At 36.5% G+C, this 25756-nt stretch overlaps 2 protein-coding genes across 2 annotated transcripts in view; one reads left to right on the forward strand and one right to left on the reverse strand.

Moving 5' to 3' along the window:
* IPO11 (importin 11) overlaps positions 1–25756 on the forward strand; it is a 196238-nt gene that overhangs the window by 92413 nt on the left and 78069 nt on the right. Inside the window, exons 21-24 of the mRNA XM_040262582.1 lie at positions 5058–5173; positions 12532–12608; positions 16391–16470; positions 16898–16978. Of these exons, the coding sequence (XP_040118516.1) occupies positions 5058–5173; positions 12532–12608; positions 16391–16470; positions 16898–16978 (354 nt within the window). The remainder of the gene's footprint in view (positions 1–5057; positions 5174–12531; positions 12609–16390; positions 16471–16897; positions 16979–25756) is intronic.
* On the reverse strand, positions 3881–4264 carry LOC120879563 (60S ribosomal protein L36-like). The gene has a single exon (XM_040262586.1). The coding sequence runs from the start codon at positions 4229–4231 to the stop codon at positions 3914–3916; it is 318 nt and encodes a 105-aa protein (XP_040118520.1). The 5' UTR covers positions 4232–4264; the 3' UTR covers positions 3881–3913.

Here is a 25756-nt window from a genome sequence, read left to right on the forward strand (position 1 = left end):
AATTGATACGCGCTTTAGTATGCATTGGTCTTTACTCTATGCTTGTCCGTGGCTGTTATAACTGGGTCCCCTTTCAGTGTCATCAGAAGGGTTCTTCTTGCCTGTCCTTTCTGTAGGATGCCTGTTTTCTGTACCTGTCTTCTTCCTTGTTATGACTTCCTCTTTCTGCTGGAGCCCATGAATGTCTGTGGCATTCTGCAAAAGGTACTTTGGGGGTAAATTTTGTCAAGATTTTGCATGTGTGAAAATGCCTTAAAGTTTTCATGATGACTAGTAGTTTGGCTGGGTGTAAAATTTTAAATTTACCCCTTGAGAGGCATATTTCATGCGTCTTCTAGCTTCTGGAGTTGCTCTTAGGAATCCTTAGCCATTTTAATTCTTGTTTCTTGAATGTGTCATCTCTTCTTTCCCTTTGGCAACTTACATGATCTCTGTGTTTCAGTTTCATGATGATGTGGGTATATTTTCATTCACTGTTCTGGACACTTGATGTATATTGCAAACTGGAAACTCATGTTCTTGGGTTCTAGATAACTCCATCACATTCTGTTGATTATTTCCACACCTTCTTGTTTTTCTTTTATCTCTTTCTGAACTTGTTACTCAGATGATAGATGAATGACCCAGCCCTAGATTTTTCTTACTGTTCGCTTCTGCCTTTCCTTCTTTTTGTCCTTTTGCTCTACTTTCTGGGGAATTTTTTGAGCTTTATCTTTCAGTCTTTCTATTGAGTTTTTCTTTCCTGCTGTAATATTGTTAATGTCTACGAGTACTTTTTAAAAAAATTAAAATGTTATTTATTTATTTTTAATTGAAGTATAGTTGATTTATAGTTTTAATTTCAGGTTACAACATAGTCAATTCAGTATTTTTATAGATTATACTCATTTGAAGTTATTACAAAATAATGGCTGTATTTCTCTGTGCTGTGTCTTGTATCCTTGTTGATTATTTTATACATGTTAGTTTGTGACTCTTAATCCCATAACCCTATTTTGTCCCTCCCCACTCGAGGAGTTCTTTTTTGTATTGTTGAATAATCATTTTATATTTGTATACAGCCATTTGTATACAAATACAGTCATTTGTATTGTTGAAAAATCATTGCATTTTTTTTTCATGAATACAGTGTTTTATTCTAATAAGGATATTGACATTTTTCTAAGCTTTTATCTCTGTATGTGGTCTCTGTTTCCTTCAATTATGTCTGTTGATGTGATTGGTTGTCTGCTTTTTTTTTTTTTTCTTGTGAAACTTTGAAGCATGCACAAAAGAAGGAAGAGCAGTATAATGAATCTTTAGGTAACCATTTCCCAACTTCAAGAGCTGTATCAATATTTTGTCTGTATAAATTTTATATTTTAGAGTGGGCACTAAAAAGTTCATCAAAAGGATTGAATATATATGGGAGACTTGCTGATTGTGGGTTTTTTCTTTAGAATAGTCTATCCGGAAGCTTTTCTTTTTGTATGGGACAAATGTTTTGGTTCTATGATTCTGAGATCTTTCCTTAGTGAAAGAGCCATCAGTCTTGTGCCCTTTCTATTATATCTCTGTTTCATATAGTATCCCTAGTCTTGATTACCTGATTGTCTCCTTGTCTTCAGATGCTTTGTTTTACCTTACCAGAATAAATGGCCAAATCTGTACTGATTAAAGAGGGCCAGTTGTTTGACTATGCACAAGGATGAGATCTTGTCATCAAATGTCTTTTAAAATACCTTCTACAGGTCCTATTACTTTTAATATTTCCCTTTAGCTTCCCTTTCCAAAATACCATGTGCTATTAGTTCCCAAGTCTTTTAGAGTTTCTGTAGTGTAAATCAGGTGGTTTCTTGCCCTTTTTCACTGCTGGCTTTGAGCTTTGGTTTTCTGAGTTTGCTAAATCAGTCTTTCTTTCCCACTTCCAAAAATAAGTTGCTTTTATCTCTTCTTAAGCTGTCTTTGTACTTAGAGTTCTAGGTCTTTAAAAACACATACTCGTATATCCTTTTAGTGGATCTTGGGAGAGCACAGTAGTAAATGCATGTGTTAAATCCATCAGCTTTCTCCAGATGCTAACAGTGATTTCTAATACAGAGTCATTTTGTATAGTTGCGGTACTGAGTATCACAGTTGGGTGTAAGGGCCAGTTCTTGTTGTTGCTTGGTTGCTAAGTCATGTCTGATTCTTGCAACCCCATGGACTGTAGCCTGCCAGGCTCCTCTCTTCTTGGGATTTCCCAGGCAAGAATACTGGAATGGATTGCCACTTTCTTCTCTGGAGGATCTTCCTGACCCAGGGATCAAACCCAAGTCTCCTGCTTTGGCAGGAAGGTTCTTCACCACTGAGCCACCAGGGAATCCTGGGGCCTGGTTGGGAAAGTATAAAGAAGGTGTCTTGAAGTTCAGAGGAAGGCGTGTTATCGTTTGTATTTTAGAAAGGTAATCAGTGCACCAGTGGGGACACTGGTTTGGAATGGAGTAAAACTAAGATCAAAGAAATAGTTGGGAAGCTCTTCTGTTAACTGTGAAAGAGACGATGATGTGAAGTAAAGCCATGGAAAGAAGGGGGAAAATCTGAGATAGAATTAAGGATTGCTTAGATTTGGGGTGAGGAGGAAGAAGCACAGAAAGTAGTTGTGGTATAATTTTTTGCTCTGTAGACAGTGGTTCATGTCACTTGAGTTAGGAAATGCAGGAACAGGAACTATATTTTAGGAAGATAGTGGGTTGGTTCAGTGATTTACTTGAGAGTTTGAGATGCCTTCTGGTTCATGATTTCCTGTGTCATAAGGAGTGTCTGGGGTTCAAAAGTTTGGGTTGGAGATAATAGATTTGGACATTATCAGCAAGTACAATGGCAACCCACTCCATACTCTTGCCTGGAAAATCCCAGGGACGGTGGAGCCTGGTGGGCTGCTGTCTGTGGGGTTGCACAGAGTCAGACACGACTGAAGTGACTTAGCAGCAGCAGCAGCAAGTACAAAGCACACGAGAAGAGAGCCAAAGATAGTACCCTGAGAAATAACACTTTTTAAAGAGTGTTGTTTTTTTCTCCCTGCTTAACTGTAACTATAATTGTAATTATTTCACATTGTAGACATTGTTTTATAGTTACAGTTGTGGATCGAAAGTGTTCAAATTTACTTAAAGCTGCATATCTGACACATCCTGACACATTCTTCAACCCACTAGATTACAAAGCTAAATTTCTTGAAGCTTTAACTGAGAGAGTCTTTTATGTTTAGCAGTTACTTTAGTTTTGCTAATGCTAACATTTTGTGCTCATTAAAATGTGCCCTAAGTAAGTAGATTCTAACATTCCTAGGAAATATTAAGTCTATTGATATTAAAAAATGAACTTGGTTAGTTTTCCTTAATTTTTTTTCTTTTTTTGTTCTGTTAAGTTTGAGCTGTGGAGAGTGAAATTTAACTGAATTTTAAGGCCAAGTTTATTACTTTATTAAATGTGACGTTTTTATAAATCTCTTCTTTGGAAAAATCTTTAATAAAGTCTATCAACCCTTGCATAGTTGTAGAAAGGCCCAACTTAATGTATTTAAGAATAAACTTGGTGTATTTCCACTGAAGTATCTATATCCTGCTGGTAAAATTTTGACTTTATATATATGTGTGTGTCATTGAAAGAGGCATTCATATACATTTTGTTGCTTTGTAATTATATATTGTATTGACATCTGAATTATTTTCTAAGTGAGGAGCTGTTTGATAGTTTGTTTGGTTTCCTTTCTTTGCTTATTGGATTGTAGAGAATATGAGTTAGAAATTGATTCTCTATTCTCTTATGTTCCTTTCAAAGTGCTTAGATTTAGTGTGATGCACTGAGTCAACCTCCATAAGACAGTAATTAGTCAAACTAGAATTTTTTTGGGGGGGGCGGCCAAGATTTATTATGAACAGAGGGGAAGGGCTCAGTCCTTCTTGGCGGCCGCTTTCCTCATGGCGGCCAAGACGTTGCTCAGCTCCTCTCTCTTCCTCTTTGCGCGGATGTGTGTCCCCACCCTTTTCTGGATGAACTTGAGGGCCCGCTTGTCCTTGGAGACCTTGAGCAGCTCCATGGCTCGTCGCTCGTAAGGGGCGAAGCCACACACCTCCTGGATCATGTCCCGCACGAACTTGGTGTGTTTGGTGAGACGCCCACGGCGGTGGCTGTGCCTCGGCTTGCCCACGTTCTTGGTCACCTTGTGACCCTTGTTGAGGCCCACGGCCATGGGGTAGCGCAGAGCCATGGCTGTTGTTCTACAATGGCTGCTGCAGCGGAAGGCTCAAACTAGAATTTTAAATTAAAATCCCCCTCTTCTTCCTCCATCTTTGTTTTCTTAACTTATTAAAAAATTGGCATAAATTCATCTTTAAAAAATGCACACATTAAAAAAAAAACCTCCTTTTACCGCTCCCAACATCCTTTTCCAACATCCGTATTTAACTAGCGTCAACAGGTTTTTCTGTTTGCTCCCAAGAAACTTTTTTATGTGTATATGTTCATGTCAGATAGATAGCTATTAAAAAACTTGTTTGGCTTGTGAAATTGTTATAACACTTCTTTTTAATCCCAATTTGTCATTATTTTTGAAATTGTTTTCATTCCATGCCTAATCCTTTTTCATGGCTCCTGAGTATTCTAGAATATGAAGGTATTATAATGTAGTTATCTTACCTGATGAACATATAGATGAGGTTCTTTTTAACTTAGTTATTTAGTTGGGATAATTTGTAGAATTTAACACATTACTGTTTACACGTCTTCAATCATGATGGAAGGGAAAATAAACATGTATATGAGAAATCTTTTAAAATGAACATATATTTGTAACCTTGATGTATATGGTTTTACTACCATTAGGCAATTGGATATTTTTTTACTACCGATTTCCAAGTGTAAACAGAACTAATTTTGTTTTAATAATGCTTATAATTAGAATCATCCTTTTAAAATCTGATTGATTGATTTTTTAATAAATTGGTTTTAGGGCTTTTTAATATGATAGGTGATTTTTTTGGTGGGAGGTGGGACCTTAGATTATCTATGTTAAGTTTTATTTATACTTCCCATAGGGATTAGGAGCAGACAGCAAGAACCTGTACCCTTTCCTGCTCCCAGTTATTCAACTGAGTACAGATGTTTCCCAGCCTCCACATGTTTATCTTCTGGAAGATGGTTTAGAATTATGGTAAGAGGAAAAACTTGATACTGTGAATCTTATTTGTTTATTTTCCTGGCCTTCCCTACTCATGCCAATAAAGCAGAGGTCATATAACAGGGTTTAAAAGCTCAGCATTTAAAAACAAAAACATAAAGTCAGTTCCCCTGATCTGGGTAACACAGTAACTCCCACTTTTCTTGGCATCTGTCGCTCATTGTCGGCTTGTAATAGTAAAAGTTAGAGAGGACGTTTCAGTAAGAACTCGGCTGCATTTCATCTTTTGGAATTTGGAATGTGAAATGAGGAATCTTGACCAAAACTAAAAATTGACATAAAAACCTCCACACTGTTAAATGGGATGTTTTGGGGGTTATTGAATTATTTTCAACTTCTTACTGCTTTACTCAGTAAATACTGGGGTAAAATACCTCAGCCCCAAATATTAATGCTACTTAGTCTTGACTTACTATTTTACTGAGTATAGTAGTATATAGCGTTAAGCAGTGAAAAACAATTGAACTCTGTTTCTGTGGCATCTCAGAGCCACAAATTATATAATCAATAAATTGGAGTTAAATTGATAAAAGTGAAAGAGGAGAATGAAAAAGTTGGCTTAAAGCTCAACATTCAGAAAACGAAGATCATGGCATCTGGTCCCATCACTTCATGGGAAATAGATGGGGAAACAGAGGAAACAGTGTCAGACTTTATTTTTTTGGGCTCCAAAACCACTGCAGATGGTGACTGCAGCCATGAAATTAAAAGACGCTTACTCCTTGGAAGAAAAGTTATGACCAACCTAGATAGCATATTCAAAAGCAGAGACATTACTTTGCCAACAAAGGTCCGTCTAGTCAAGGCTATGGTTTTTCCAGTGGTCCTGTATGGATGTGAGAGTTGGACTTCGAAGAAAGCTGAGTGCGGAAGAATTGATGCTTTTGAACTGTGGTGTTGGAGAAGACTCTTGAGAGTCCCTTGGACTGCAAGGAGATCCAACCAGTCCATTCTAAAGGAGATCAGTCCTGGATGTTCTTTGGGAGGAATGATGCTAAAGCTGAAACTCCAGTACTTGGCCACCTCATGCGAAGAGTTGACTCATTTGAAAAGACTCTGATGCTGGGAGGGATTGGGGGCAGGAGGAGAAGGGGACGACAGAGGATGAGATGGCTGGATGGTGTCACTGACTCAAAGGGCATGAATTTGAGTGAACTCAGGGAGTTGGTGATGGACAGGGAGGCCTGGTGTGCTGCGATTCATGGGGTTGCAGAGTCGAACACGACTGAGTGACTGAACTGAACTGAACTGAAAGACAGACTGAGAATTCACTAGAAATCTTTTTGCTTCATCTTACTGATGGCAGCAGTTTTCTTTGGGGCAAATCTACTAAGGTGTAGTTGACAATACAGGAAAGCCTTTAAAACTCCAATGTGAAAAACCTAGTATTGGAATTTAAAAAAGCAAGTCAAAGAAAGTAAACATGGAGCAAACATTTGCAGTGTCTCCCTCTGTCACTGCTCCCCATCTCCTTCTCTCCCTTCCTTCAGTTTTCCTTGGATGTTTAGGAGTGAACAGTTTTTTGATTCTTAGAAATTGTTTTTGGTGCAAATGCTGAATGAATGGTCTGTAAACAACAGCAACAACAAATCAGAATACTAGATCAACAATTGAAAAACGTAACTAAGTAGATACTTACTAATTTGCAATTTGTGTTTCTCATATTTTCTGGGTTATATTGTTTGAATCTAAATGACTTCTGGATGGTTTGATTGTGAACTAGCATGTGTTGGAGCCTTTTATATTTTTATTTGTACAGCATGGGTTACTCTAGATCAGAGGTTGGTGAACTTTTCCTGTAAAGGAGCAGATGGTAGGCTTTCTAGGCTTTGGAGTTTCTGTCCCAGAGATTCAGCTCTGTTGTTGCAGTGTCAGAGCAGTCATAGGCAATATGTATACAAATGGTTTCAGCTGTGCTCCAATAAGACATCATTTATAAAAATAGGGTGTGGACTGGATTTGGCCCAAGAGCTATAGTTTGCCAACTCCTACACTATATTACAAATTAAAATAGTAATCTCTGGCAAATAGATTCTTTTCTGTAGAAAATAATCTATAGATTCTTTTCTATAGAAAATAATCTATAGATTCTTTTCTATATATATATATAGATTCTTATATATATAATAGATTCTTATAATAGATTCTTACAATAGATTCTTTTCTATATAAGAAGTCCATATAATTTATCAGAAAATGAAAAATATTATAGTAAAGAGGTAGATTCATATGTTTATCAATGTAATTACAGATCTAGTATATTAATGTGTTAGTGAAAGGTGTACACATTTTTTAAGGATTATATAAACAGATAATAGGAATGCATTGCTCTACTAATAGTAATTTTTTCCTAGCTTTTCATTGTATATAAACAAAATTAAATCATTAGGACGCATTTTAAAAGTTTATCAAATTTACTAATGCTAAGATACTTTAAAGAATCAAAGTACACATTTCTTAATGTGATTTTCTTAGGGGGCTAGAACTCCTATTTGGAATCAGTATTCTAAACTCCTCTATTTGGAACACAGGTAGGCAGTCCCATATATATACCACAGCATTAAGTTTACAATCATGTTCTAATGATTGCATCTTTTCTTATCTGTGAAATGAGGAAAAATAATTTCTACCTCACTTGGTTGTGTGAGCATGAGATGCTATTTGTAAAGTGGTTAGCACATGATATATATGATTTATAAAGTCTGAGAATTGGTGAGGTTGCCTAGGAAGAAAAGGGCAGATAGAGAACATTGTGTTCTGGGTGGAATCCTAAAGAAGAAATTTTGAGGTCGTGTGAGAAGCTATCAGAGGAGGAAAACCAAGCCAAGAGAGAATATTTCTTAAAAGAGGGAATGGTTAATTATGTCAAATGTTGCTGATTGTCAGAGTAAGAGTAGTCCATAGTAAGGACTGAAGGGAGATGATAGGAGGGGTTTCAGCAAAGTAGTGAGAACAGGAGGAAGAGAGTAGACTGAAGAATAACTTGGAGTTAAGTGCAGCCTACGAGCATTGACAAGTTGAGAGCTTCTACTATGAAGAGGATGTTGAAGTTGGGCAACAGTTGGCCAGTGTAGGAATGAAGATCTGGAGGTATGATGAGGCTTGCGAGAGTGAGATAATTGAGGGAGGCAAGAAGGGATGGGATTCAGCATAAATGGAGGGGTTGATTTTTTTTTTTTTTCTTTTTTCTCCTTTAGATAGCAGGGATATTTCATCTATTTTAACTGGAGACAGAGAGAGAGATTTCTGTATGGTAGTAGAACAAGATGGGAGAATATTCCATCTCATAACTGTTGGGACCTAACAAACGCCATGATAGGCTTCAGGGACTAAGGTAGGACTCACGGGAACAGCTGAGTCATTGCCCAGTGAGGTCATCCCCGCGGATGCCAGGACTTGTCTAATCAGCATACTCCCCGTAACCTGGTTTGAGTTTATCAGGACGTAAAAGACATCCCCCTGCAGCCAATAGCCAATACCAGGAAACCCCTGCAGCCAATAAAGATTAGCCAATTAGTAAATACTAGGAAACTCCTGCAGCCAATCAGCCCTTGCCAACTCTCTGTCTTTGTTCTAAAACCTATAAATACCGCTGTAAATCTGGGCTCGGGGCTCCTTGCTCCATTGCGTTGGATGTGGCGAGAGCCCTAGCTCGAGCTAGAAATAAAACCCCTTCATGCTTTTGCATTGCTGTGGATGTCTTATTCTCTCAGTTTTGGGGACTCGGACTCTGGGCATAACAATAACTTCTATTTTCTCAACAAAATATGAAGGATAGTTATCAACTGAGTGTTACGGGCTGGAATGGGAGTATTTAATAAGATGAGAAAGATTGGTGGGGACAAAGGTATAAAACAGTTACCTTGGGGAATAGAAATTTGAACTGATAGGGAGGTATAAGTTATTATTTGTTATATGCAAAGTGAAATTCTTCAGATTGATTATGTGATTTTTTTTTTCCCCTCATGTGTTCTTTGACCCAACATTGTTATTTTTTTTGCTGATATTAAAGTAAATGATTTAGGCCTGGATTTATTGCATTGTAAATACAACATACCACTTGTACAAGTTTTTAAAATTTAATTTGACTTTTAATGACTTATTATAGTAATATATTCACATAAATAGTAATGATAGCATCAAAGATGCAGACTTTCATGCATATCTATGATATATATTCTTTTTAACTTGTAGATTGTTTGTTCACATTATTTTGGTTTTTTATCCTGACAGTGATCTATTAAACTATCCCATTCAGTTTTCTTCATGTGAGTGCCCCTTTTCATTTCTAGCATTTTTGAACTGTAAGTTAAACAAGATAGTCACTGCACAAAATTTTGATACTTTCGTATAGTGTTATAAAATTTAAGAAATAAAATATATTTAAAATATTTTATGAAGGAACGTGATGTAATACATGTGTACAGTGTTTAAATTCTTTTGCATTTAAATTTAATCTTATATTAATATTGTATGGTTTGTTTCATTTAGATTAAAAATTTTTATTTTATTTTTGGCTTGCTGAATCTTGGTGGCTGCATGGGCTTTTTTCTAGTTGAGGTGAGTGGGGCTGCCCTGTAGTTGGAGGAGGCGGGCTTCTCACTGAAGGTGGCTTCTCTGTTGCGGAGCACAGACTCTGGGCACACAGGCTCAGTAGTTGCAGTTCCCAGGCCCTGGAGCACAGGCTCAGTAGTTGTGGAGCAAGGGCTTAGTTGTTCCTTGGCATGGGGGCATCTTCCTGGATCAGGGATCAAACCCATGTGTCCTGCATTGGCAGGCAGATTCTTTACCACTGAGCCACCAGGGAAGCCCTGTTTTGTTTAGATTTGACCTAACTATCTATGTTCATCTTTTACATTTTAGGTTTTTTATTTGAAATTTAATCATGTTCCTATACAGAGCAAATTTTTAAATTTTATATTTTAACCTAACCAGGGATGCTTTACTTCAAAAGAATTTTTATAGTCATATGTTTATTTGTTGAATTGATATATCTTTTTTACTTTATGCCCTCTCTTTTGTACATTTTTTGGAAGGTTAACATTAAGTTTTAGTTTCTCTCTGCAAAGATATAGGTACATATGTCTTTGTCTATTTATTCATCAAAGTAGTTAACTTTTCCTTGATGGTAAAGAATTTATAGTGTTTTGACTTTTTCTTGCTTCCTCTCCTTTCCAAGTCTTTAGTTTTTAATATGAAATTATAAATCATGTACTTTTATGTTTAAGTAGTTTCAATTCTTCAAATCTTTTCCCTCTTTGGAATAGCATAGTTTGTACTATGGAAACTACCATAGGAAGTGAGAGTGGCAGTGACTTGAGTGGCATTTTCACTAAAGTAATGATAGTGGAAGGGAAAGAACAAGCTTCAGATAGACTCTTTTTTGGATCTGTTGAGTAAAAGAGTGTTTTTAAACATCTAGCATTTAGAATATGCCCTCCAATGTTTTTCTCAGTGAAACCTCAGGACTGGAGCGGAGTTTTTCTTTTGGTTTCATGGTTATTTTAAAGATGAATAGGATTTTTTTTTAACCTTACTTGAAATTTTATTCTTTAAAAATGAAATGAAATCCTGTTATTGTTTTTTTTTCTAGACTGGTTCTTTATTAACATATAGTTGGTTTACAGTGTTGTGTTAATAACTTCCATACACTAGCGTGACTCAGCTATACACATACATACCATCTTTTTAATATTCTTTTCCATTATGGTTTACCCCAGGATGTTGAATATAGTTCCCTGTGCTATACAGTAGAACCTTGCTTATCCGCTCCGTATGTAATAGCTGCATCTACTGACCCCAACTTCCCAGTCCATTTCCCTCCTCTCTCCCTCCCCCTTGGGAACCACAAGCCTGTTCTCTGTGTCTGAGTATTTCTGTTTGTAGATAGGTTTATTTGTACCATACTTTAGATTCCATGTGTAAATGATATCATATGGTAGTTGTCTTTTCTCTTTAAAATCCTGTTACTATTGATCAAGGTAAGGTGTCCAAAGATATCATTCCTTGTGCTGTTGAGAAGTACTTCATTTAAGGGTACCTGGTTTTCCCTGTGTAATCCCCTGCCTAGATTACCTGATTTTGTCATTTGTGAAGTATTTTGTAGACACAAAATAATATGGGGGTCATGTTGTTTATAATTATTTATAACTTACATAAAATGAAAACTCATTTTCCGTACTCTGGGTAAGAAATAGAACAGTGAGAATATCTGTAAAGCCCATATTATGGCAAGTTTGTTCCATGCTGGGGTAACCCACTGTACCAATTTTTTGTTTTCATTTCTTGATTTTCTTTCTTGTGTTTTTATAGTTTTAAAATCACATACATGTGTGTATCTCTAAACAGTATATTCTGACTTTTTATGAATTGTATCATGTATGTTCTAACTTGGTTCTTTTGCTTCCTGTTTTGAGATTGATCCATAGAGATGAGCCTAGTGGTGTGACTAACGATTCACTTACTCATTTGCCACTTTGATGTTCAAATAATGCAACTCTGAACATTCTTGTGCATGACTCCTGGAGCAAATGTATAAGACCGTATGCCCTAGTATACATTTCTGCCTAGAAATAGTTCCAGGTCATAGCTATATACACATATACATATTCAGTGTTACTGGATAATAGCTGTTTCCCGAAGTGATTATATCAGCTTGCATTGCTGCCAGCAGTGTGCAAGTTACTGTTTTATAGCTTTGACAGTACATGGTATGTCACACTTAATACTTTGCTGATTGATGGGGTAAAATTGTACCTTGTTTTGGTTATAATTTATATTTTCTTAATTACTAGTTAGATATCTTTATATATTTTATAGTCGGGTTTATTGTCAGCCATTGTATCTTGTGTTAAATATTTGTTCATGTGTTCTGTCCATTTTTCTCTTGACTTTTTAACAAAATATCATTCCCCTTGTCAAGCATATATATTGAAAACAGTCTTCTCCCAGTATGTAACTTTTATGTTTTAACTTTTTTTGAGACAGCTTTTGGTATATAATAGTTGTTAACTTTAGTATAGTTATATTTATCAGTCTTTTTCTAGACTTTTTCTAATCTAATGCCATAAAAATCTTCTGACCTCTTGTAAAACCTTACTTTTCTCATATAAATCCTGGAATTAATTTCTGTATTTTGTATGGAGGAGAGGTTTGATGTCTCACCACAAAAGACTGAGTAGTCCCTTTTTTAAAAAAAATTAATTTTCTGTATTGTCTATTTTCCTTTCTTCCTTTAAATGGGACAGTTTTTGAAATACTAAAGTATTGTTAATAGCTTTAAAGGCTGCGGAAGGTGATTTAATCATTTTTCTTTCTCCTCCTCTTCCTAGGTTAGTGACTTTGGAAAACAGCCCATGTATTACACCAGAGTTGCTTCGTATATTTCAGAATATGTCACCACTTCTAGGTAAGTTTTAAAGCATAAAATTACTACTGTTCTACAGGCAGCTGTAAATTATACCTTCCATTTTTAATAAACGCTTGATTTTAAGAAATAAATTGGGTAGTATTTTAATAGTTTCTGAATTTTTTTCCTACAGTATAACTTTTTAGAACTACTTCTGTGTATTAAAGAGCAAACACTAAATTTACTTAATTGAAAAAGTCATTTCATGCTATCAGTTGTTCATAAATGAGCTCTATACATACTTCGGATTTAGCTAAGGAACCACCATAATAAAGATTATTAAATATTAGAAAAGTATTTATTGTTTGTTGAGGTATTATTTGTGTATGGGCTTGAAATAAGGAAGCTTAATTTTCTTTTTTAAAAGTTCTTTATTCATTCAGGTCAGGGTTAGTTGTTGGGTCTTAGATGCGGCACACAGGGTCTCCACTGTGTGATTTTCATCGCGTCTTATGGGGTCTTTTGTTGTGGCGTGTGGACTCTCTAGTTGTGGCGCGTGGACTCTCTAGTTGTGGCGTGTAGGCTTAGTTGCTCTGAGGCATGTGGGATCTTAGTTCCCTGATCAGGGATTGAACTCTCTGCCTTTGCATTGCAAGGCAGAATCTTAAGCACTGGGCCACCAGGGAAGTCCCTGGAAGCTTAATGCTTTGAAGCAACACGTTTGACATGTAGCATCAGAGAACTAGACACTGTGCTAGGGTTAGGCTCTTTAGTCTCTTTTAGCTACCATGGATGATAGGTAGTTTGATTCCTTTCTGAACGTGAACATGTATTCTGATGATACTTAACCATAGAAAGCCAGTGCTTGTCTGCTGCATATTGGCTACCATTCACAAGTATGTGATATCTTAAATTTACAAAAAATATTGTCTATAGAGTTATTTTGTGTGTAATTTTTACCAGTGCAGATTCACATTTAACTCGTATAGACTATTTGAGAGTTGTATATAGTGCTATTTATTGGCCTTTTGATTCTTTTTCAGTCTGCAAACTACTGCCATTTAAAAACATTGTTTATTTATAAAATGTAAAAATTGTTTATATTTATTCCATTCAGAGTTCCCAATCTTTAATATTTACCCATGAAGCGTCTTTTAACTCCTTTCTTTTGAGGAATATAGTGTATTGTAAGATATTTAATAGCATCCTTTCAACCCACTGGATGCTAGTTTTAACAGCCAAAGTTTCCAGACATGGTCATATGTCCCCTAGAGGGCAAAATTGCCCATGGTTGAGAACACTGAATTAAATTATTCACAGTCTGAAAATATATGCAGGTCTTTTGCATGGTCAACTCCTCTTGATACTTGGACCAGACAGTAACTTTTTTTTTTTTATCAGTTTCACTAGGAACTCATAGATAACAATGAACAGTGTTCAATATACTTTAAAAATAAATTTATTAATTTTAGGGCTATTTTTTTACTATTACTATGTAGTATTTGTTTAAGATATTATTCCTCAGTATAAGCTGTACTTGGCATGATGGAGGCATGGAAAACAGTATAAAGTGACCTAATTGCTATTTGTTATATACATTAATCTAGAAATAGCTTTTAAAATATCTGTGATAAGAGATGGGAACTGTGGTCTTCAAAATCAAATCTTTTTTAAATATTGTTTTCTTCTTCATAGACCTTGGTAAAATTTTAGATGGCAGTGATTTAGAAATTATACTTGGTGACATACCCGGAATGTAACCATTCTGATTTCTTACTTAAGTGTAGACCCTTTTGCCATATTTATCACAGTGGTTGCTAAGTAGTTTTCTGTTCATTGTTTGTCTGTTAAACAATGTGCCCAAGTTCAGACTTGACTGGACTTGCTCCTTAAGGAGAAAAGGACAGTGTGAAATTTTCATAAGGATGACTTTAGCCAATATAATTGTCTATTCTTTTATCCTGACGTTCTGTCTTCTGTTGTGAAACGGCTTCCCTGGTGGCTCAGATAGTAAAGAATCTGGCTGCAGTGCAGGAGACCTGGGTTCGATTCCTGGGCCTGTAGATCCCTGGAAAAGGTGTTGGCAAACCACTCCAGTATTCTTGCCCATGAACTGAGGAGCCTGGCAGGCTATAGTCCATGGGCTTGCAAAGAGCCCATGACTGAGATACTAACACTTTCGTATATTTAGGTGACAGCCTTTGTTATTTCTGTCTTTGATTAGCATGCTAATGAGTTGGTTAGTCTCTGTCCCCTCTACATTCTCATTTAAACTAATATATTAAATCCTAAAATATACAAAATAATTCCTTTGAAACATTTTGAATTTGGGGTATGTTTTTCATCTACTGGTGAAAATATAAGGGTGGGTTCAGTTCACTCAGTCATGTCCGACTCTTTGCGACCCCGTAGACTGTAGCACACTAGGCTTCCCTGTCTATCACCAACTCCCAGAGCTTGCTTAAACTCATGTCCAAGGAGTCAGTGATGCCATCCAACCATCTCATCCTCTGTTGTCCCCTTCTTCTCCTGCCTTCAGTCTTTCCCAGCATCAGGATTTTTCCCAATGAGTTAGTTCTTTGCGACAGGTAACCAGGTATTATAGTTTCAGCTTTAGCATCAGTCCTTCCAATGTATATTCAAGACTGGTTTCCTTTAAGACTGACTGGTTGGATCTCCTTGCAGTCCAAGGGACTCTCAAGAGTCTTCTCCAACACCACAGTTCGAAAGCATCAATTCTTCGGCGTTCAGCTTTCTTTATAGTCCAACTCTTAACATCTATACATCTATATACTCTATAGATGTATACATCTATACAGTCAAAGCTGGAAAAACCATAGCTTTGACTAGATGGATCTTTGTTGGCAAAAATACATCTCTGCTTTTTAATATGTTCTCTAGGTTGGTCATAGCTTTTCTTCCAAGGAGCAAGCGTCTTTTATGGGTCATTCTCATCTAAATAGAATATCTTCTCAGTTTGCTAGGATATGAATTACGTAAGAACCCAGAGCCTACACTTTTGCCAGGAAACATTTTTTAGTCTGTCCTATTGCAAGTGCATGTGATTTCTAAAATAGTAGCAATACAAAATGAAAAGTTTTAGATATAGATGATATTTGGGGATCATGTTTTGATTTGTATAATTAACACATATAATCTATATTCTGTTTTATCATTATTGTTTGTGATAAGACATTAAAATAGCACTGCATAAACATTTGATCATACTCAATTTTAACAAAATGGTTTTTTGCTTTGCACTTTGAAAGGAGTACCTAAAAACAATATTATTTTCCTATACTATTCTGGTAATAATACTTTTAAGAACATTTTCTATATGTAGGTTTTACATGCGGGAGTGGATTTGAATAACAAAGCCCAAGAATTGGGAATTATAATTTTAAAAGTGTAACAGGCACTCTTTTAAGTAGGGTTACATGTTCAATGCCAGTACAGTAGACACTCAGTAAATGCTGATTGAATGAACCCATTTAAGCAGATGTCAAAATATGATGGTAAAATGATTCAGTTGCATGCAGTTTGTCATGCTGGTACTGGAAATTTAATTTGAAATGAAAGGTTGGATATGTAGTTATTTTCTGAAAGGAATGAAAAGGGAGCTTAGTATTTTCTAAGTTGTTTTAAGTAATGGGAGGTATATGGAAAGCATTACGTTAGAGGCTAATGCCAGTTTTTAGATAGATACTGATATACTAGCAGTCAGAATAGCATTCAGAAAAGATTTATAAAGAAGGGCATGTAGCTTAGCTTTAAATGAATTGCTTCATTTAAACTGATTTTGAACGATTAATTAATTTGGTTCTTTATTATTATTTTGGCAGAACTAAGTTCAGAAAGTGTCAGAACCTGCTTTAAGATCATCAATGGTTATATCTTTTTATCATCAACTGAATTTTTACAGGTATGTTGTAGCTTTTGCATTGTTAGAATTTATATAGTTATTATTTGATTGTTTCTTCTTTGAAGTCAGAAACCTCATTTTGAAGCTTTTTCAAAGTTTAAAAGATTGATTTATTACTTTGGTTGGGGGGATCGTCATAAGCACTGCCCCCTGCAAATGTGATGCAGTTCCATGAATTACATTATTTAGCACAGAAAATATGCTCTACATATAAATATATCCTTACATTGCTACAAAAATCAGAATAGAAGTAAACTGTATTTTTATTTCTTAAACTTTTCCTACATTGTTTTAATTGAAATTTTATATACTTAGAGCTTTAGTATCTAATACTCAAATAGATTATGAGTCCCAAATTCAATATTATGCCTTTTTTGATATCGCAGATATATTCATATGTATAATTTGACTTTTCATTGCATTTCAGACCTATGCAGTAGGTCTGTGTCAGTCCTTTTGTGAACTACTAAAGGAAATTACTACAGATGGTCAAGTTCAAGTGCTGAAGGTACTGTCATCTTTCTAATGAATATTGTTTTAAGTTTTCCATCTGTATTTTGTGAGATTGGACCTTCATTTGGGTTTGGATGATTGACAAGAAGGGGAAGAGTAATTCTAGACAGAGTATTTTTTTTTACCAGTATTCAATTGGTGTAAATACTTCTGGACTAGAGATTGGAAATCTGATTATGCATATAAGTCACCTGAAGATGTTGTTAAAATTCAGATTTCACATTTCTAACAAAGTGTCTGCTGATGAGTTCCCAAAGTCTCCCCCGCCCCTGTCCTGAGACTTCATTTTGTGTAATAAGGCTTTAAAAACTTATAAATTACCCAGAGGGCAGTGACGTCTGATACTTCTCACCTGTCCAGTTAGTTCACCTGCTTCTGGGACACGGTATCCCACTATAATTTGGTACTTTTAATTTGGATTATCTGTTGAATTTAGAGTACCAAGTTTGTATGAATTGTGTATAACAAAGAACCAGTGTTGCATCATTGCGTTGTATACCTGAAGCCAATATAGTGTTATATGTCAGTTATATCCCCATTAAAAAAAAATAACCTGACAGGTATGAGTTAATTTTTATGCCTTATATCTTTATGGAATCACTATATCTCTATATATTGTATATAGTTGTGTATAATTAAGAATAGGCTCAAGATATCTATACATCTACATATTAAAGATATAAATTGTATCAAATATATATACTTAGATATAAATATTTTAAATATATGTTAATATATCTTTACATGTATATATGTGGTTCACACACACTTACTTTGTATGGTACTTTCTGAGAAGGTGTACTTGTTAAAAGCATCTATTTTTTGTTTCTAATTTCTTAGCTATGTTTTAAGTCAGATATGAGAGCTGATTAGGTGAAGTGTTATTATAACATAGCCAAGTAGCATTTTTGTGTGTGAAAGTCCTGAGTTTAGATCCTAAAAGCTATTTGCTTTCCTCCCGGTGAAATGAAAATGTGTTTTCCCAAAAAGGTTCATTGTTAGAAATGCATTAACCACAGTAATCAAAGCAGCAATCCATAGTATATTTCGGGAAACTAAGTGGGTATTAGTTTGTATAAAGTCTTCTTTCATATTAACCAACCATTGGAACATATTCAAGCATCACACTGTTTAATGTGCTTTACTTTGGACATTTATTATACACTTATATGCTCGTATAAAGCTGCAGATATCTGTGTTAATATGCATGTCAATTTGATTTTCAAATGGCTGAATTTACTATCACTGCTGATTATTCAGTTTCACCATGTGGGTCAGTTCAGTTCAGTCACTCAGTTGTGTCCGACTCTTTGTGACCCCATGGACTGCAGCACAGCAGGCCTCCCTGTCCATCACTAACTCCCTGAGCTTACTCAAACTCGGGTCCATCGAGTCGGTGATGCCCTCCAGTCATCTCATCCTCTGTCATCCCCTTCTCCTCGAGCCTTCAATCTTTCCCAGCATCAGGGTCTTTCCTAATGAGTCAGTTTTTCTCATCAGGTAGCCAGAGTATTGAAGGTTCAGCTTCAGCATCAGTCCTTCCAATGAACACCCAGGACTGATTTCCTTTACAACGGACTGGTTGGATCTCCTTGCAGTCCAAGGGACTCTCAAGAGTCTTCTCCAACACCACAGTTCAAAAGCATCAATTCTTTGGTGCTCAGCTTTCATTTTATAGTCCAACTCTCACATCCATACATGACTACAGGAAAAACCATAGGATTGACTAGAGGGACCTTTGTTGGCAAAGTAATATCTCTGCTTTTTAATATGTTGTCTAGGTTGGTCATAACTTTCCTTCCAAGGAGCAAGCATCTTTTAATTTCATATTTGCAATCACCATCTGCAGTGATTTTGGAGCCCAGAAAATAAAGTCTGACACTGTTTCCACTGTTTCCCCATCTATTTCCCATGAAGTGATGGGACCAGATGCCATGATCTTCTTTTTCTGAATGTTGAGCTTGAAGCCAACTTTTTCACTCTCCTCTTTATTTTCATCAAGAGGCTTTTTAGTTCCTCTTCACTTTCTGCCATAAGGGTAGTGTCATCTGCATATCTGAGGTTATTGATATTTCTCCCAGCAATCTTGACTCCAGTTTGTGCTTCATCCAGCCCAGCGTTTTTCATGATGTACTCTGCATAGATGTTAAATAAGCAGGGTGACAATATACAGCCGTGACATACTTCTTTCCCGATTTGGAACCAGTCTATTGTTCCATGTCCAGTTCTAACTGTTGCTTCCTGACCTGCATACAGGTTTCTCAAGAGGCAGGTTAGGTGGTCTGGTATTCCCATCTCTTGAAGAATTTTCCACAGTTTGTTGTGATCCACACAGTCAAAGATTTGGCATAGTCAGTAAAGCAAAGATAGATGTTTTTTCTGGAACTCTCTTGCTTTTTCAATGATCCTGTGGATGTTGGCAATTTGATCTCTGGTTCCTCTGCTTTTTCTAAATCCAGCTTGAACATCTAGAAGTTCACAGTTTATGTACTGTTGAAGCCTGGCTTGGAGAATTTTGAGCATTAATTTGCTAGCATGTGAGATGAGTGCCTTAGTTTGAGCATTCTTTGGCATTGTCTTTCGTTGGGATTAGAATGAAAGCTGACCTTTTCCAGTCCTGTGGCACTGCTGAGTTTTCCGAATTTGCTGACATATTGAGTGCAGCACTTTCACAGCATCATCTTTTAGAATTTGAAATAGCTCTACTGGAATTCCATCACTTCCACTAGCTTTGTTCTTAGTGATGCTGCTTCTGAAGGGCCACTTGACTTTACATTCCAGAATGTCTGGCTCTAGGTGAGTGATCACACCATCGTGATTATCTGGATCATGAAGATCTTTTTTGTATAGTTCATCTGTATATTCTTGCTACCTCTTCTTAATACCTTCTGCTTCTGTTAGGTCCACCATTTCTGTCCTTTATTATGCCCATCTTTGCATGAAAAGTTCCCTTGGTATCTCTAATTTTCTTGAAGAGATCTCTGGTCTTTCCCATTCTGTTGTTTTCCTCTATTTCTTTTCACTGATCACTGAGGAAGGTGTTCTTATCTCTCTTTGCTATTCTTTGGAACTCTGCGTTCAAATGGGTATGTATTTCCTTTACTCCTTTGCCTTTCACTTCTCTTCTTTTCACAGCTATTTGTAAGGTCTCCTCAGACAACCATTTTGTCTTTTTCTTGGGGATGGTCTTGATCACTGCCTCCTGTAGAATGTCACGAATCTCTGTCCATAGTTCTTCAGGCACCATGTCTATTAGATCTAATCCCTTCAATCTATTTGTCACTTCTATCATATAATCCTAAAGGATTTGATTTAGGTCATACCTGAATGGTCTAGTGGTTTTCCCTACTTTCTTCAATTTCAGTCTGAATTTGGCAATAAGGAGTTCATGATTTGAGCCACAGTCAGCTCCTGGTCTTGTTTTTGCTGACTGTGTAGAGCTTCTCTGTCTTCGGCTGCAAAGAATATAATCAGTCTGATTTCGGTGTTGACCATCTGGTGATGTCCATATGCAGAGTCTTCTTTTGTGTTGTTGGAAGAGAGTGTTTGCTATGCCCAGTGCGTTCTCTTGGCAAAACCCTTTGCCCTGCTTCATTCTGTACTCAGAGGCCAAATTTGCCTTTTACTCCAGGTATTTCTTGACTTCCTGCTTTTGCATTCCAGTCCCCTATAATGATGGAGAAGGCAATGGCACCCCACTCCAGTACTCTTGCCTGGAAAATCCCATGGACGGAGGAGCCTGGTAGGCTGCAGTCCATGGGGTCACTAAGAGTCGGACACGACTGAGCAGCTTCACTTTCACTTTTCACTTTCATGCCTTGGAGAAGGAAATGGCAACCCACTCCAATGTTCTTGCGTGGAGAATCCCAGGGATGGGGGAGCCTGATGGGCTTCTGTCTATGGGGTCGCACAGAGTCAGATACGACTGAAGTGACTTAGCAGCAATAGCAGCCCCTATAATGGAAAGGACTCTTTTTGGGTGTTAGTTCTAGAAGGTCTTGTAGGTCCTCATAGAGCCATTCAATTTCAGCTTCACCTGACCGTGTGAGTCAGTTGTCAGCAAACTTTTTGTATAGTATATGTTTTAGGTTTGGTGGACCATAGCGTCTTTGTCTCAAGTGTTTATATCTGTTGTTGTCGATTGAAAGCAGGCATAGACTACATGTATCCAACAGAATCATGCAGTTGTTTGGATCTGGCCCAGCAGCATTGTCTGTTGAGTAGTCATTCTTTTGGGGATTGGAAGCAGGTAAATAGTTAGTTTGCCCATGTTTATTGTGTTACGTAGTTTTAGATTAGAGATATCTCAGATTACCTGGTGAACTTTTTGTAAATTTGAGTACAACATAAGATGTTAGGATTTCTTTTTAAAAAGTTCCCTAGATGATTGTCATGAACACAGTCTGCTATTAGACATTGATATCTGTTTGCTTTATGTTCCTCTGAGAGTATAGAAGTGATCTTCCAATGCAGCATTTTGCAGAGAACATTTTTCAGAGAGAGGGAGTTGAGATGGGAGCTGAGTCTTAACTGTTTGGTAGGTTTAGGGTTGCCAATAAAACATAGTATTTTATTTGCTAAATCTGGCAGTCCTAGCAGGGTGAATTAGATTAATACAGTGTTAAATACTGCAGGGAAGTGAACAAGAACAGAGGGACTGTTCTGAGAATTATCTGTTGAGGGTGGGGATAATGGTGTTATTTAAAACCTTTAGTATCTGTAAATTGGAGAGGTTCATATGCCAAATTACTGAAGTGTTCAATTGTAAAGTGATGAGAAAATGATGATATCATTAAGAATATTTGTTTCCTTGGGCTAGCATAACAAAGTACCTCAATCTGAGTGGTTTATAACAACAGGAACTAATCTATAGTATTTATAGTGATTATCTCTCTCACAGAGTTCTAGCAACCAGAAGTTGGAAATCAAGGTGTCGGTAGGGCTACCCTGTCTCTTCGGACTTTAAAGGAAAATCTGTTCCCTGCCTTTTTCTTAGCCTCTAGGAGTTAGCAGCAGTTTCTGACTTCATTCGCTTAACACGCGTCATTCCAGTCTTTGCCTCAGTTGTCACATGACCTTCTCTTTATATCTCTGTCTTCTCTTCTTATAAGGGCACCGGTCATAATGGGTTAAGTGTGTGTTACTTGCTCAGTCATGTCTAACTCTTGCAACCCCATGGACTGTATTCTGCCAGATTCCTCTGTCCATGGGATTTCCCAGGCAAGAATACTGGAGTGGGTTGCCTGCCAGTTCCTTCTCCAGGGGATCTTCCTGATGCAGGGATCGAACCTGGGTGTCCCCCATTGCGGGCAGATTCTTTACCCTCTGAACCACCAGGGATGGGGCTTATCCTAATTACTTCATCTTAATTATACCTGCAAAGATCTTCCCGGCTCCCCTGAATTGGCAGACAGACTGACCCCCCCTCCCCCGCACCAAGCCACCAGGAAGGCCCCTCAGTATTCATTGTTAAATGAATTCTATCTTGTTGATATTTGAGAATGATTCAGTTAAAGTGTCATCGTAGACTTCTGAGGGATTTCTTGCAGAAAGGCTTTAAACAAGGCTTTAAATAAAATGTTCTTTGGTTAATTCTGATTTTTCCCAGAAAGATTATTTATCTAACCCATTACATTCTTTAGCACACTCTCTGATTTGATGTTTTATGTTTGAAATCAGAATGGAAACTTAAATCTGAAATCATAGTATTATAAGCTAGGAAGTAGGTAAATATAGAATGAAAATACAGCAGAACTCTTTGGTTTGAATTTCATGGGTTCTTTGGTTTCTTTTTTAGAGTAGGGGATAAAAGGGTGGGAGTATAGGCCCTTGTTCCTGAGAAGCTTGTGGGCCCTGAAGGAGTAATAATCTGGGTGTGACTTGTCTTGACTCTAGATACTTGAGGCCTGTTTTCCACCATGTGTCTATCAACCTCACTTCTACTAATTTCAAAGTATTCTAGCCCTAAAGCTTACAAGCCAAGTATGACTTAAGTAGGTAATTTATACAGTGATAGAGCTTTACTCTTTTTCCAAAGCCATGTATCTCAGCTGGCTTTTAAAAAATAGTTGTTTTAAATTATTCCTTTACAGAATAATACAATCTTTTAATTAAAACTTTTTATTATGGAAAATTTCAAGTTTACATAATGTACAACACTACCTTTATAGTTTCACTGGAAAGGAATCTATTTGCTTCTTCTTTTTCCTTGAACTGAAAGAAGATGATGTCATTATTTGTTCCCCAGTTGTGCCTAATGGATTTTGATTGAATGATTCAGCACAAATCAGTTACCATCCAAATAAACACTGAAATACTTGTAACATTTAACATATATTACACATTAAACCAGTCTAGTATGCCAGCAGGAAATTGGCTGTCTAATAACCTGTGTTTAAGACTATTTTTATATAGCATTGCTGTAGCTAAACCTCATATTTGATTTGAAATCCCAGAAACTGAATTTAATTATTTATTAAATGGATGTTATACTAGACATATACTCATTATCATGAATTATTTGCATTTTTATACAAAATAATATTTTAGAATAATGGTGCTATTATGCTTGTACTTGAAAGCTGAGATAATGCTCAAAATTTTTGGCATTTTCCTATTCTCAGAGTTCCAATAAAATTATAATAGTTTTTAATATTAACTCATTTTTTTCATTTTTTAATATCTTTCAGATACTGTTTTTTAGTAGAGTATGCTATATAACCTTTTTAATATATTTTTGACTAAATGTCACTGTTAATACTACATCTGACAGTATCTGGAAGTAACTTCTTTGTTCTCTGAAGCAGAAAATTATAATGTTATGAAAACTGGATAGAGAGACAAGTATGCCTGCTTTAGGAGCAAAAAGAGGCTTTATTGTATTCTATGAGTTGGAACAAATTATCTAGGTGAATACAATTATATTCTAAAAATACACAAATTTAAATTAACATTTTTTAAAATTTGAAATTTATCTCTATTATATACACTAATTTGAGTTTAGAAATTCTCTTTTTTATCATGGTCTTATCAAGCAGTAGTAAGCCACATTGGTTTTATTCACTGTGATAAGCCTTATTTAAGATGGCACACATATCTTTGGTTTTATTCACTGTGATAAGCCTTATGTAAGATGGCACACATATCTTTAAGATATAATTTATTCTGTAATAACTATAGGTAATACTAGCATTTATTGTTTACTACACATTTCTAATCCTCACATAAACCTATGATGATAGTACGGTTCTCTCCCCCATTTTAACAGATGAGAAATTACATCACAAAGAAATAAATACCTTGTCCAGGGTCACACAGCTAGTAAGTATTAGAACCGTGACATAAACATAGGCTTTCTGACTTCAGAATCTGTGCTCTTAATCACTTTGTATGCTGCATAAGCCTAAATCCAAAAAATGATTTGAGTGTAAGGCACAAACTAAAAGCCTACATTTTTCACAGGAAATATAAAAATAGTCTGTTTCTAAACTGTATAATCAGAAAGGAGGTGGATTGAAACTAAAATTCAGAAGTTATGTATATAATAGCAAAATGCTGATAAAATAGTAATAGGGGATTGGATGATAGGATAGGAGGTACTACCACTTATTCAGCCACAGAGGAATACTGTGCAACCTTAGAAAGAAATGAAGACAACATCTATATACAGTTTCAGAGTGATTTGAAAACTATAAGCAAAGAACAGAGTCCAGAGTTTTCCTATATTTGAATTGTGCACATAGATAGCAATGGAAAAGTAAATCAAGTGCTTCTGCGGAGAAGGCGATGGCACCCCACTCCAGTACTCTTGCCTGGAAAATCCCATGGATGGAGGAGCTTGATAGGCTGCAGTCCATGGGGTCGCTACAAGTCAGACATGACTGAGCGACTTCACGTTCACTTTTCACTTTCATGCATTGGAGAAGGAAATGGCAACCCCCTCCAGTGTTCTTGCCTGGAGAATCCCAGGGACGGGGGAGCCTAGCAGGCTGCCGTCTCTGGGGTCGCACAGAGTCGGACACGACTGAAGCGACTTAGCAGCAGCAGCAGCAGCAGGGGAAAGAAGGGTAGAGAATGCAAACTGAGAATGCAAGCTAAGTCTTTCAGAAAGTACATTTTGTACTTTAGGGGTTGGAGTCATAGAGATGTTTTACATGACTTAAAAGTAAAAGCAGTTCTAAAGATTTTTTAAAAAGGAAACATTTGAATCTAACTATTACTGTGTTAGTGGCATAAGTCATCTGAGAATATTTCAAGTAACTTTAATACACAGTATTTTATATGTATGTTCCTGGTGAGATATAACGTTAAAACAGAAAGAAACATGAGGAAATTATAAATTGCTTTCAGTATTGTTATCGTTATCAGTAATATTATTGTTATTTTGAAACCCATATGTGGATATTTTATGTACATAGCAGTAAGAAGCAGATAAGGTTATTTGAATATGATATTTTTCAATATAAGGGAAGAACGATGGAACGATAAAGTCAAAGAAGTTACATAAAATGCTGTGGACGGTGACTGCAGCCATGAAATTAAAAGACACTTACTCCTTGGAAGAAAAGCTATGCCAAACCTGTGCTGTGCTGTGCTTACTCACTCAGTCATGTCCGATTCTTTGAGACCCCATGGACTGTAGCCTGCCAGGCTCCTCTGTCCATGAGGATTCTCCAGGCAAGAATACTGGAGTGGGTTGCCATGCCCTCTTTCAGGGGATCTTCCCAACCCAAGACAGTATATTAAAAAGCAGAGACATCACTTTGCCGACAGA

Source organism: Oryx dammah, unplaced genomic scaffold (genome assembly GCF_014754425.2).
Source record: "Oryx dammah isolate SB20612 unplaced genomic scaffold, SCBI_Odam_1.1 HiC_scaffold_20, whole genome shotgun sequence".
Classification (NCBI taxonomy): domain Eukaryota; kingdom Metazoa; phylum Chordata; class Mammalia; order Artiodactyla; family Bovidae; genus Oryx; species Oryx dammah.